General features: G+C 48.4%; 2 protein-coding genes across 9 annotated transcripts in view; one reads left to right on the top strand and one right to left on the bottom strand.

Annotated features, from left to right (window-relative positions):
• Dgk (diacyl glycerol kinase 1) overlaps positions 1–12536 on the top strand; it is a 418312-nt gene that overhangs the window by 283329 nt on the left and 122447 nt on the right. For all 8 annotated transcript variants that reach the window (XM_077668715.1, XM_077668709.1, XM_077668711.1 and 5 more), the window contains one exon: positions 4690–4853. In XM_077668715.1, the coding sequence (XP_077524841.1) occupies positions 4790–4853 (64 nt within the window). In that variant the 5' untranslated portion in view covers positions 4690–4789. The remainder of the gene's footprint in view (positions 1–4689; positions 4854–12536) is intronic.
• LOC144136419 (endothelin-converting enzyme-like 1) lies at positions 5797–12055 on the bottom strand. Its single transcript, XM_077668719.1, has 3 exons — positions 11752–12055; positions 8082–8493; positions 5797–7161 (listed from the first exon to the last, which is right to left on the bottom strand). Exons 1-3 carry the CDS (start codon positions 11886–11888, stop codon positions 5887–5889), a joined length of 1824 nt encoding a protein of 607 aa, XP_077524845.1. The 5' UTR covers positions 11889–12055; the 3' UTR covers positions 5797–5886.

Genomic DNA, 12536 nt, shown 5'->3' on the forward strand with positions numbered 1-12536 from the left:
AGAGGGATGAACACGTATTGCTTAAATCAGCAGACTTTGGCATGAATCTAAAATTTCTGAACGCTGCAATACACGATCGTAAACGTCAATCAAGTTCGAAACAAACGCAAGCGACCCTAGCCGAACAAGAAAAAGTAACAAAATTCGATAGAAAAGCATACAGCGAGAGGGAAGGGGAAGTAATGAGGGAAATCCTAGAGCTCGGCCTGATTAATGAAGGCCCTCATCATTAGGCATATTCGTAAAGCTCTGGAGTAAACCTACTTTTTTAAAAAAGAAAGAAAAATGTAAATGGAGGCATAGTATATATAAAAGATTCCTGTCTTCTAATGTTTCTATTTTTGGCTGCTAATAGAGGCGTTATAGTTTATGTGCGTTTTTCTCGCAGTGGAACACGTCGGGTATGACAAACTTCCTCGAATTGTTAGCTGGATAAGAGTTCCGCATGCATAGTGCACAGTTTAAAGCCGAGTGAAGTTGGAAGTAGTCATGATTTCTGACTAAATTTCGATGTATAACCTGGTGCAGTTTGACACAACCCTTAAAACTAAAGCTACAGCTGCTGGATTCTTGCTGCCCCAGAAAAGGCCTCAGTGGGGACTATGTTTTGGGGAAATAGTGCGTTTCGACTGCTCTTAGTAGTTTATGGGGGAACACAGCCCATCAGTTCATTCAGAGTCTCAAAAACTACAAACGGCTGCGTTGCGGTGACATAAGCACCCTTCGCACGTCAACAGCCAGCCATAGGTGCGTAGATCGCAACGAAGCCGTAGAACTACGGTTGGCGAGCCCTCTTTAAGTCACAGCAATATCGAAGGAGGTATCGCAATAAAGTGAGAGGATGGCGAGCACGGAAGTTTTGTTGTATTTAGCCGTCTAAAATCGACACTGGAGGCAAATCGAGGTCGAATGTGGGTATGAACCACACTTTGCATCAGTTATTCTGTGCACCAGCCTCCTGCACTTCCTCATAAACGTTACGGCTCTTGGCAATGCGCGAACGTCGGACGCAAGCGCCCCACTTGCGGACAGTCGCATCTTTCACTTATCGCTACCTGTCTTTTCAGATCACTGGTGCTAAAATAGGGAGCGCCGTTGCAAGCAAAGTATAACGAGTCAGCGTGTCTGCTGCTGTGGTATGGGAGAAAGCGTAGAAAAAGCAGCAAAGACAGGTCGTCATGAGGACTGAAGATAGGTATTAGCTCACGCACGCGCACACACATACACGCACGCAGAAACATCGCTTCATCTTAAAAATGCTAGTTCAGAACTCTGTCGTCGCCTCCTGTGCGTTGCAGAGGGAGCTATTGCCAGCACGTTACGCTGCTGTTTTTGCATAAATTCAGTTCTGTCATAACGTAGCATAACGTAGGCGCTCAATTCGTGAACCTGCTTGCCTGCAAGTAGAGTAGAGGCCACGATTGATTAGGGCGTTGGCTGTGGCACGCTTCAGCTATCTTGATCATTAGCTTTGTCATTGCTCATGTTTTAAGCCCCACATTTCCCGCAGAGGTGTTGCGAGCTCCATGTAGGACCGGCAAGTGTACTGGTGCTAGAGATTAAAATCTTGCGGAAATGTTGAATGCTGGGAGGAAAAAGAAAAAAAAGTTACGCAAATATGAGAAAAACTGGGAATATACTGAGAACAAGTATAGTCAGATAATTTCTATCCGCATATGTCCAAAGTTTGACATCGGAAAGCCTTTTTCATAGATTCTTGATTATATATCTCTGTTGTTCGGTGCTTTGAGTTCCCAACGACTGGCACTTGCAGGCGTGTGGTATCCATGGTGGGTATTTTTGTCAGCACTCACAGCCATGGTCAGGCAAAGAATACACACGCGGAGCAACACTCAAAGGTGCGAGAAGTGGCCACAGGAGAGCCATCTGTTCAGTCTCTACACGAGGGTGTTTCAAATATTCTCTCTCGTTGCATTCTCTCCGCAAGCCAGTCTAGCGATGTTGTAAGATCCAGGAGTGTGGTGTCGAAAGGTGACTGCGCCAAGAAGAAAAAGGAACCTGACAGACAAGCTGATCGTGTACTTTTTAGAAACGTCCCTTGTGCAAATTTCTTCAGATCACAAGAAGATACTTTAAGAGGTATACTGATTCAAAGAGATGTACACCTGCGGGACACTTTTGTTGCTAAGAGTTGATACTGGCGTGAAGCCTTCGAGATTTGAAGGCTCGCATTACAGCTACTGTAAATTGCATTCGCTAAGCGGGTGACTTCCGGAGGTAGAATATGTCGAGGTTAAGGCAAGCAGTAGAAAATATTGTTTTAAAAACACACGTGATGTCTGCACGTGTACGTTATTTTGATCTAATCGCACTTCGTTTCTCTCTCATCACCACGTTTGGAACTTAGCGGCCATTACTTCTTTTTTCAGAAATTATAAATAATTGCTGCAGTAATGCCAAGAACAAAAATGATACCAAGATCTTTTTTCCTGAGGGAAGAAAATTTTAGGCATAGATAGTAGGTAGCAAAGAAATAGCAGCTGACCAGAAAATAGTTTTAAAATTTTCACCGCATGCCGCCGCATTCTGACGTAGAGAGCAGAACGCGCAAAGTTTGCCATTTAGTCTCTTCATACTAACTGCAAGGTAGCATGGTGTAATGGCTCGACTCGTAATTATTTTACAGCTGAAACATTATATAAGTGAAGCCGAATTTTTTGCGTTTCAGTTATTTTTTTACACAGCTGATCATCATAGTTCCAATGGTCACTGGAGTAATCGTGTAGTACCTCATTCATGGACCCTCTAGGTTATGCCCGGGTTCTTTCTTTTTTTTCGTGTTCTCCATCTCTCCGGAAAAAGCAGTACAAAGTTGTTTTCTAAATTACTCCGTTTTTTTCCGGGCCCTCCCATCACTGGTGACAGCCAATGATGAGCGGCTCTTAGGTACAAGTTACTTTGTCAATTCCGCCCACGATACCCTCTGCAGTGCTGAATTGTGCTTAACGATACAGAGTGTTCATTCTGTTTTGTGTTGTTTTTTAAATTCTATATTTCTTCAACCTTGTTTTCTGTGTGGCCATGCATTTGTTTATACTTTCAAAATGTCTTTTTTTTGTATTTGTGCTGAAGACGCCTCCCGGAAGGTTCTTTTGGCTCACGTACTCTATCTTCTATCTTTTTTTGTCCCATCGAGTGTTCCTGCATATCTTCGCAGTCGTCGTGTCATCGCGTTTATTTTTTTCTGGCCCTCATCGCCATTTCTCAACGATACCACGGTTCGACCAACGCGTGAATACATCAATCGCAAAAATGAGAAGGAGGTATACGCTCTGAAGATTCGCGCACCAGCAGACCTTCGCTCTGGGGATCCTGCCCACGTTGCGACAATAACGGAGACGAAAACGCCTCACAGGCTGCGCAAAACTCGCATGACGAAGTGGTCTGCTGCTAGACGGTGGCGTCCGGTTAAATATGCATGGCTTCCTAGAATACCCGCCCATCCGCAAGCGCGCCAATGTATGCATGGTGGCGCGGTGCTGAGCGCAGACGCAGCGAGACGAGCAGTGGGGGAGTAAAAGCGACCGCGGCTATGGCTGGACGTCTCGATATATATATATATATATATATATATATATATATATATATATATATATATATATATATATATATATATATATATATATATATATATATATATATATATATATATATATATATATATATATATATATATATATATATATATATATATATATATATATATAATGGAACTCGTTGCAGTAGCGAACGCACTTACGCAGCGATGGACCGTGCGTTCAAATGTGCGAACAAAAATGTTGGGTACGTGGCTTGCGATCAGTCGTGCAGACTGGAAGCTCTATGTTTGCGGGGCTTGTGTTTACCTAGCTCGTTTCGCGTGTCTCCTATACTTTACCTCGCATCTTGATGTCAATATTCGCGGTTCTTTGCTCAGATTTTTGGGCAGAATTTCGTGTTGACATTTTAGCTAATGAGGAAGACGGTACCCGTGCAGCGTTTGTACAGTTTTCAGATGACATCCTTTCAATATCCGAGCGACGCACCACTTTAGCTACGGTTAGAAAGCATGTGCAGAAAATTCGTGGGTGTGTCTGCCAGAGGGACTCCACTGTTCACGTCAGACTGTTGGTTTTAGAATTTTTCGTCATGAAATATTGGTGAAATAGACAACGCTCGTGTGAGAAAATGACTGTTATAGTCGTATACGGCGTTGGCACGCCAAGGACGAACAGCCTTTTGTCAAAGATATACAAGCCGCAGGGCTTGCTTCCGGGTCATGCAACGTAGCTCGTTTCGCATCGTCAGATTTCAAAATACTCCAAGAGGAGAGCAGCTCTCGTCCTCAATCGCCATAGTGGCTTACGACTTCTAGGGGTGATGCAAACGAGCCTTACATCAGGGCTTGGAAGCAAACCCCTTGCGATGCTCATTTTCGACAAAGGCTGCACATCTGATGAAAGGAAATAAAGAAGGTGTAGGAAATGAAAGTACGCTGCAAAGGATCTCAAGGTGATTTGCTGCGCTTCCTGCCCTGTGAGCTCTCCTGGTTCTCCAGCATATTCTAGACTGCTGCTCGTGCTGCCCTGCGTGAACAAAAACGCTGTTCGCTGACGCCGCTGCATAACGTACCCGTGCTGTGGATGAGCCCTCGACGCTCACAGCCGGCGGTGTTGTCTGTGTGCGCAGAGCATGGTGCTCCGGGGCGCGCCTGCAAGCGGCGAGTCTCCCGAGCCGTGCGACCCCGGATGCAGATGACCAGCGCAGCAGCTCGGCCCGGCAGGACGGCATGGCCGTCAAGTGGGAGAAGCTGTCTCCGGCGGAGTTCCAGCAGCTCCAGGACTACGTCCAATGTGAGTCTTATGAGCGCGTCACGCATCCGTCGCTACAGTGCTGCCAGTGCAGCAGTGCTTTCACTTGATGCAGAATGCATGTATTTAAAAGGCTGCTTCCGCTGCCCATGGGTTCTGTGCACAATTACTGAAATCGCCTTCTATACCCATCGTCACCTGCTGCCCGGAGACAGTCATCCAGATGTGCCTAAGCTATGACAGTAGTCATGGAAGTGGGTGCTTCCGGCAATGCGTCACTTGTGGCGTGGTTCAGGTGTAACCGAAAACTGATGCAGTCATAGGACTATGTGTGGGGTGGGGGAGAGGGGAGTCACAGTACAGCTACGAGTCTTCAACGCTAATGTTTTAGCGCGAGCTGTGGTATAAGAGCAAATAATTCTTGCAGTGTTCTGGCCTAAACCACTATAGGCACCCCTCCGATGCATGCTCAATTGCATGTACTGCAACACGCTTCGCCTTATGCGCCATGTCCCTTCCGCAGAGTCTCGTAGGCTTTATCATATAGAAACTTCCGCAGCCGTAGGCAGCAGCGTCCTAGTGCACTGATCCTAGCGCAACAGTCATCAAATGCATCCTGAGTTTTTAAAAAAATGCATTCTACAGCAGCTACACATTCAACGGGACCGTTTTCTTTTCCCGTAGTGCTTTTTTTTTTCTCTTCGGCCAATTTATTTGTACTAATAGGCTGAAAACACGACAGAAAAAACACTGAGAAAGCAAGACACGCAAGACAGGACATTCAGAACCTGCTTTCTTTTTTTGTTTTTCTCCTACCTTAGGGCCTGGGATCATTGAAAAACGCGGTTCTAATCAGGATTTCTATTCTGCGCTGCATTTAGCTTGCTACCACTGCTTTCGCGCATTATAAGCAGGGACGTTGGGAGAAACAATAACATAACAGTTTTCTCGTGTTTTTGCAGCGTTCGTTAATCGAATGATGTTGCCAGTATAATGCACTTTACCATCAACAGTGCGCAATGCGGGAAAGGTCTTGTAGGCTATCTTTCATGCATCCAAGCGCTGATGCTTGGGTCTAAGATGACGTGAAGAAAGCGCACTTCTGATCAGGGTTCATATTCGAACCGCGTTTGCAGCGGAAAGCTTTCGCGAAGGGTTTGAAATTCCGGACTGCGACGTTGCACTCTGCCGAGGTCTTAAGATTGTCGGAGATCCGGCACATGGGCTGGCAGAAGCTGAGAAAGAAGACCTGCTCCGCGGAAAATTCGTCGAGTGACGCCAGTTTGTCGTCCTCTGATTTGCCCGTCCTCCGCAGCGCGTCCAGATAGGCCTTGTGCGCCAACTCCAGCGAGGGAAGGTTGGGATAGAAGCCGGAAAAACTCACGTCCACACACGGGGCCTTCATGTACATAGATTCCGTCTTATCCAATGTCCAGCCTTCTGGGCCGAGGCTCAAGTCGTCGTTATCGATCGCTCTGAGAAGCCAGGCTGCGAACCTGGAGCCCAGCCCGCCATAGTTCATGGTCAGGGTTCCTTCCGGGTAATAGAGAGGCGTCGAGAGAGCGCTGACCGATATGGTGAAGGAGTTGTTGAAGACGTTGTATGACAAGTACGGCTGCCTACCGCCGTGCGGCGTCGCCGTCAAGTGAGCGTAGTACTCCGTGCCGAGGTAGCTGCGAATGGTAGCTCGGGACTCGATCATTTCGCGGACGTACGCTTCTCGGCCGTTCGGGAAGCTGCGGTACAGGTCGGAGAGTATTGTGCCGTCCATGAGCTGACCCTCGGGCCAGAGCTTGACGGATGCCGACGCTATCCTGTTGAGCGCCCTCGTCGTAGTCTTTTCGCCTGTCCACTTGGTGTTTTCCAGTAAAATACCGGCTGCGTGCAATACAGTGTTTAAGATATCGTCCGCGTTTGCGCGCCGAGCGACGAGTTTCTTCGCCATCACGTGGCTTATGGCGAGGACAGGCTTGAACACGTCTTCGACCTGGAGCTGGCACACAAGAGTTGCGTTCTCCGGCTGCGCACTGTAGCTTTCCTCCGGGTCGTAGAAGTACGGCGTGCTCGTGCTTGCGAGGTTCGAGAATGTCTTGTTCAACACTCGAACTATGTGCTGCAGTACAGCTTGGTTGCCGTATCTCGCGACGGCTCCGCCGATAACTTCCAGGAGGTTGCTGTCTGTCAGTAACACCTGACTCTTCACTGTGAGTTTGAACGCTGGCGCTAGGTGCTTGTTCAGAAACTCCAGCCACAGCTGAGAGCTCCAATCCGGCGTCAATTTGGTGATGTTCACGATACGAATGATCCTCGGTTTAAACTGCAGCTTGGTGTCGGACAGGTCTCGAAGAGTCTGCACCAATGTTGGAAGCAGCGCCAGTGATTGTTATCCGTCATTATCAAGCCATGTGCGCAGCAAATAACTAAGAGCAACGCACTTCACGCGTTTCTTTTTTTTTAACTAAAATTCCTGTACAGAAACGCCTTTCAAACGACGATATTGTTTACACTACTTGATTGTAAAAAAAAAAAAAGCCGATGCCGGACGATAGGATTCAGGATGCGCTGATTTTGGAGTACGTCATGCTTGTTTCGAGTCTATTTTTATTATAAACAGTGTCATTTGAGGGTTCGCGAAACAGGACAAATTTTTCTATCATCACTTTATTGAGATCACAGGAAATCGCATCGGCTGTAGGGAAGCTAAAGTTTTACCTCACTGGTCGAGTCTGAGATTAGTCTTGATTTGGGAAAGGGGGTTAGTCATACGGGTTGGCTAGTCTTTATAGAATAATCTTCTCAGATGCGGTGCTAGCGCGACGAGCAGATTTCTAGTTCACTTCGTCTTAAGAATGCTAAGAATGAAGACATAAAAACAGTGGGCCTCGGAGTAAGCAATTTATTCTATTGAAAACTGCTTTCACACTTATTCCGATCAGCCGCCTACGTAGTTGCCTTTTGTTTAGATGCAGTCTAGACTCTGTGAGCTTCATTATTGGCCTCACAAATAGTTGACAGAAACTTACGGTGCCAGGGAACAAAAAAGGCAATAAATCTTGACAGTTGCCTTGCAAGTAGAGAACGGCTCGTTTGCCACCCATTAGTTAGCACTTGAAATTTACCGTTCTAATAAGAACGTAAACAGAAGAAAAAAATTTCCTGTCTCCCCTTATCAGGTGTTTTGTGACAGCCAAATCACGCGTGCCGTCAGCGTCCCGATCATCACGCTGTGCAGCTATTCCATTCATGAGGCTGCCCCGGGAGGTGACTCACCTGCAGAATGAACTGGTCCATGGCCACGTCCTCGCGTTCAGTTCCGTTGCTGACGTGTGGAGGGGCAGAGTTCACCCAGTAGGGATCGTAGCGGCCATAGTCGATGAGCAGGCCCACCGAGTCGGCCGAGTGTCCGCTGAGCATGGCCACCGAGAACCAGAGTGACATGCGCCAGTTGATGGCCAGGTCCAAGAGCACGTCCAAGGCGTGCGCCCCTGCCACGGTTTGCTCGCCGGGTGCCGCGCTTAGGTTCCTCTGTCTGAGGAAGTGGTGGAAGATCCTGGTGTTCTCCCGGCTCGAGTCGCCGTCCATGTCGAGGCAACGCTGCAGCATGGTGGCCGCCTTGACCATAGGCCGGGCCTCCGGGAAGAGCCGCTGCCTCACGAGCTGATGCGCCGTCTGCTTGGTCCATCTGTGTGTGTCGTTGACATAGTTTGTGACATAGGCCAGTTCTGTTCTACTGATTAGCGTAAACAGTTTACAGCCCTCTGTCGGAGCAGTACTTCGCCTCCAGCAGTTTGGCTAAATGCTTTCACCGTGACAGCCATGACTGCTTGTATATGCTTGCAGATGTAGACGAGGTAATTAGGCGCTCCTCGAAACTCCGGAAAGCAATATATGCCTGGCAACACTGCTCAACATAAACAAACATGGCCGTCCTATCGGTCGGTCCGTGGCGTCACTTTCGCTTGGTGCGGTGCTTCGATTTCTAGATTGCGGTGTAGAACCACGGTGCTTTGTCGAAGGAAAGTGGATTATAGCAGCCAGCCCCTTCTGCCTAACCGGATTGGAGAGCCACGCTGATGACCGCGCCGAAATCATCGCCCAGTGAAGCTCTCTGCCTAGAGACGCCAGTATCCTAGTGTGAGCCGCGCCAGATCACTATCAAGATAGCATGTCTCCTCAGACAGCCCCACGTGCTGGCAGGCCAGTGCACACGCACTACCGGCTTTTCCAAAACTTGCAAATCCGTGCGCGTGGCACTTGTTTATTGCTACAGGCAAGTCGGTTTGCTGCTCACAGAACTAAGAGCGTGTAGATAAATGTTCACTTTCGACTTTTGTCAGCCGCTTTATTGGTGAGGCGTTGAAGTTCTGTGCAGCCGACTGCGGTTGCCTCCGAGCAGTTTGAAATGATGCCATAGGAAACGGCGAACTTGCTAGGTTTGCTGTAAATATGCAGTTCTGTAAGCCGCGCATAAACACCGAGAATTCCGGAACCATGTTTTGACGCAATCTGTTTAAGCCGAACCGCGTGGGCATTAAGCCAGATGGTATTCCGTGGAACAGGCGGTCCACGTACAGCTTTTTTCCTTCTATTAAAATCTAGTACCATGCATGATAAAGCAAAACAATATGAACGACTGTTTATCGAGAAGAACGTACGTAGAAGTCTTTCGCTCTCGTACTAAATGGCATGGACCGATCTGTCTCCGCAGACCGATCCGCCGCCTGTCGCCAATGGCCGACAGTCGCGTCTTGTGTGCGCCCTACCAACTCGATTAAGACAGGCAGCACCGGAACGTGATGCGTTGACAGTTTAGAACTTCCCTTTACAGGTCCCAAACAAGAGCTGATTTAAAGGGAAGTAAGCGCGGTGGCAGAAGAACCGGGGGGGGGGGGGGGGGGGGGGGTTACTTCTACCCCTCTAATCATCACATATCTTACTTGTCTTCCATTATGTCGGCTCTGATCTGCGAGCACCATCGCTTGGACATACTGCCATGCTCAGTGGAAGACTGCTGGTGTGAGGTTGGGCGTGTCGCTGTTTTTATTTTATGTATCATATTGTAGGACTGTCCGCGAGTTAAGAGGAAACCCACGCTTCATGTGTCAGTTTGGTTTGCGGCGATGTACAGCGTTTCATGCCGCATGCTTACAGTAATCGGCATGAACATCATAGGAGCTGCCCCATCGGATAGCCCGTTGAGTACGGCGAATGTGTATGTGCTCTTGAGTCGGCAGCTCGCATCAGGCCTGTTAGGAATTCCGAAGGATCATGTTCCTCCCACCGGTCTTTGTATATGGTTGTGAGTGCGGTTCAATAAATTACGCAGTCTGGGGGTAAACTGTACGAAATAGAGTTGGGAACCCTGACATAATTTCTGACGAATAGAAAATCTCAAAAGTGATGTCATAATGATGCCAGGGGCAGCTATAGTTTATCTCCTAGTTTTAAGTGCAGAAAGGATGGGGGATATTTTTCTATTTAAGCACCACCGCTTTCCGGTGGTCGACTTTTCTGGAGCTGAATGAGGAGCAGTCCATACGCTCGATCAGTTGCGGGAGGGTCCGCGGGGCGGCCATAGAGTTTGTACACTGAGTTTGTTTTGTAAATGCTTTGTATTTGTTTCCTGCTTATAAGCCATTTGTCAGTTATATCTCTCTATAGAGTTCGCGGAATGAACTCTCGGGTTTCACCGAATAAAACCCGCAAGTCTGAAGAAGGCGAAGAATACAACGGGAACGAAGAACCTATCTTCACTGGTAGTATCACGGCTTACTCGCCGAGGGAAAGCATCAATTACAGTGACATAAAAACAGCTGTATAAGCTTCTGAACAAGTTCAGTTGTCAATGACGGAGCGCCTACAAAACAAAACCTCAGTCACAGTACGATCGTGCGACCTGAAATGAACGACTAAGGGCAAGTTGATGGTTACTGAGAAGGAAGCACTTGTGTCGAGTTGCAAACAAACGAGCACAGCCGCTGTTACTTTTCTTTCCAGGGCTCAGGAATTTAGTCAATTATGCGGAGCGGGTCATCTGGTACCCTCGGGAAACGACAAAATGACACTGTGCGGACTTTCCAGCTAGAAGGCACACAAAAGGAACGCTACAAAACTTTTTCATTTTCGTCCTCGTGACAACATCACGAGGAGTCGAAAACAGGGATGCCGTTTTACAGCGCACGAGCGGCGAAAAACTTACGCCCGTTACTATGGTGGACCTGAATCAGTGGTTTCTCGCGCAGGCCGCTGGGTAGCAAGCAATGATCTAATGCACCGAGTGCCTGCCGAGAATACCAGTTATCAGGAAACGGAAGACGGAAAGCGGTAGTTTCTTCTCTCACACCTCATGGCGAAACATGAACTGTTTGATGAGTACTCCACACCTGCCGTTTTGGGCGCATCAGTCAACGTCACCTGGATATCTCAAAGGAAGGCTACAGGATGAGAGCCTTAAGCCGTGCCACCCAGTGCATGTTCAACTCGGTGCGTAATAAAAAGAAATCGTCCACGCGGGGCATAGGGCTCTTGCCCGTTTGCCTTGCTACTATCGTTCACTATAACGTATCCACGTATCTGGCCATTGAACTTCCTTTCACAGCGTCAGCAGTTATATAATCAGACACCCCCTGGCCAGAGAGATCTCATACTCATCCTTCACATAAAATTGTGTCATAAAATAGCGAAGTCACATGATCTGCTGTCTGTCACATGACCCATCAACATGACCAATTGGTCATGTGACTGAACTCTTGAACGCATTCTCTAGTGACATCCCTCTTTCCACATTCCCCTTGCACTTATCGCCGACACTGGAACTCGTCTCATGTTACATATTTTTTCTCGCGCGTGCGACCGAATAACTTCACTTCTTACGGCGTGACCGGCAAATGGGAGCCCGTTCCCCCTTTCTAAAGGTTAAAGGAAGCAAGTGGGTGCTGACCTGTACCAGAGGTCCTCCTGGAGACTCCGCGAGTGCGCCGAGCTGGAGAGCCAGGCGCTGCAGACGTAGGCGCCGAAGTCCTCGCACGGATCCAGGCTGCGGTTGAGCGCGGCCGACAGCAGGAAGGCGTGCTGCATGCAGTCGTCCGTCTCGCAGTCGGAGCGCTCGCGCAGCGGGAAGGGCCGCACGAAGGCGTAGGCCGCCACCACCAAGAAACCGAACGCCAGCGTCGCCGCGATGGTGGCCCCCAGCGAGAAGGAGCCCCTCGGACTGGTCTCGCCGGAGACACCCTGCGCCGCGGTCGCCGTCTGCGGCCCGGAGTGCTGCTCGACCGGAAAATAAGCGAAAACAGTGAAGAAACGAAGACGTATGAATAAGTTGAGAGGAGATGCAATACCCTGCAATACCACGAGATAGTTAGCGAAGTAGGTGCCGATCGATGGTGGCCCTCGGTTGCGGTACAGTCACAAGCAGGACGCTCCCCCCCCCCCCCCCCCTTTCACCACCCACTCTGGCTAACTAGAGAAAACGCCAACAGCAGCTGCAGCAGCCTCTAAACGGAAGTTTGTTATCCCAGAAAAGACAAGTACAGTCTCAGTCAAAAGTTTACTCTGATCTATTTACTCAGATCTCACAGGAATAAATACCAACTTGTACATTTTCCCTCCCCACTTCATCTCTAAACGATTTGATCAGGAGCTGAAAGTTATTGAAGTGCGCTGTCGTACTAATGTCTACCGTAATTCATTTTTTCCGCATGCTTCCGCACACTGGAATAGGCTTCC

Source organism: Amblyomma americanum, chromosome 6, assembly GCF_052857255.1.
Source record: "Amblyomma americanum isolate KBUSLIRL-KWMA chromosome 6, ASM5285725v1, whole genome shotgun sequence".
NCBI classification, from domain to species: domain Eukaryota; kingdom Metazoa; phylum Arthropoda; class Arachnida; order Ixodida; family Ixodidae; genus Amblyomma; species Amblyomma americanum.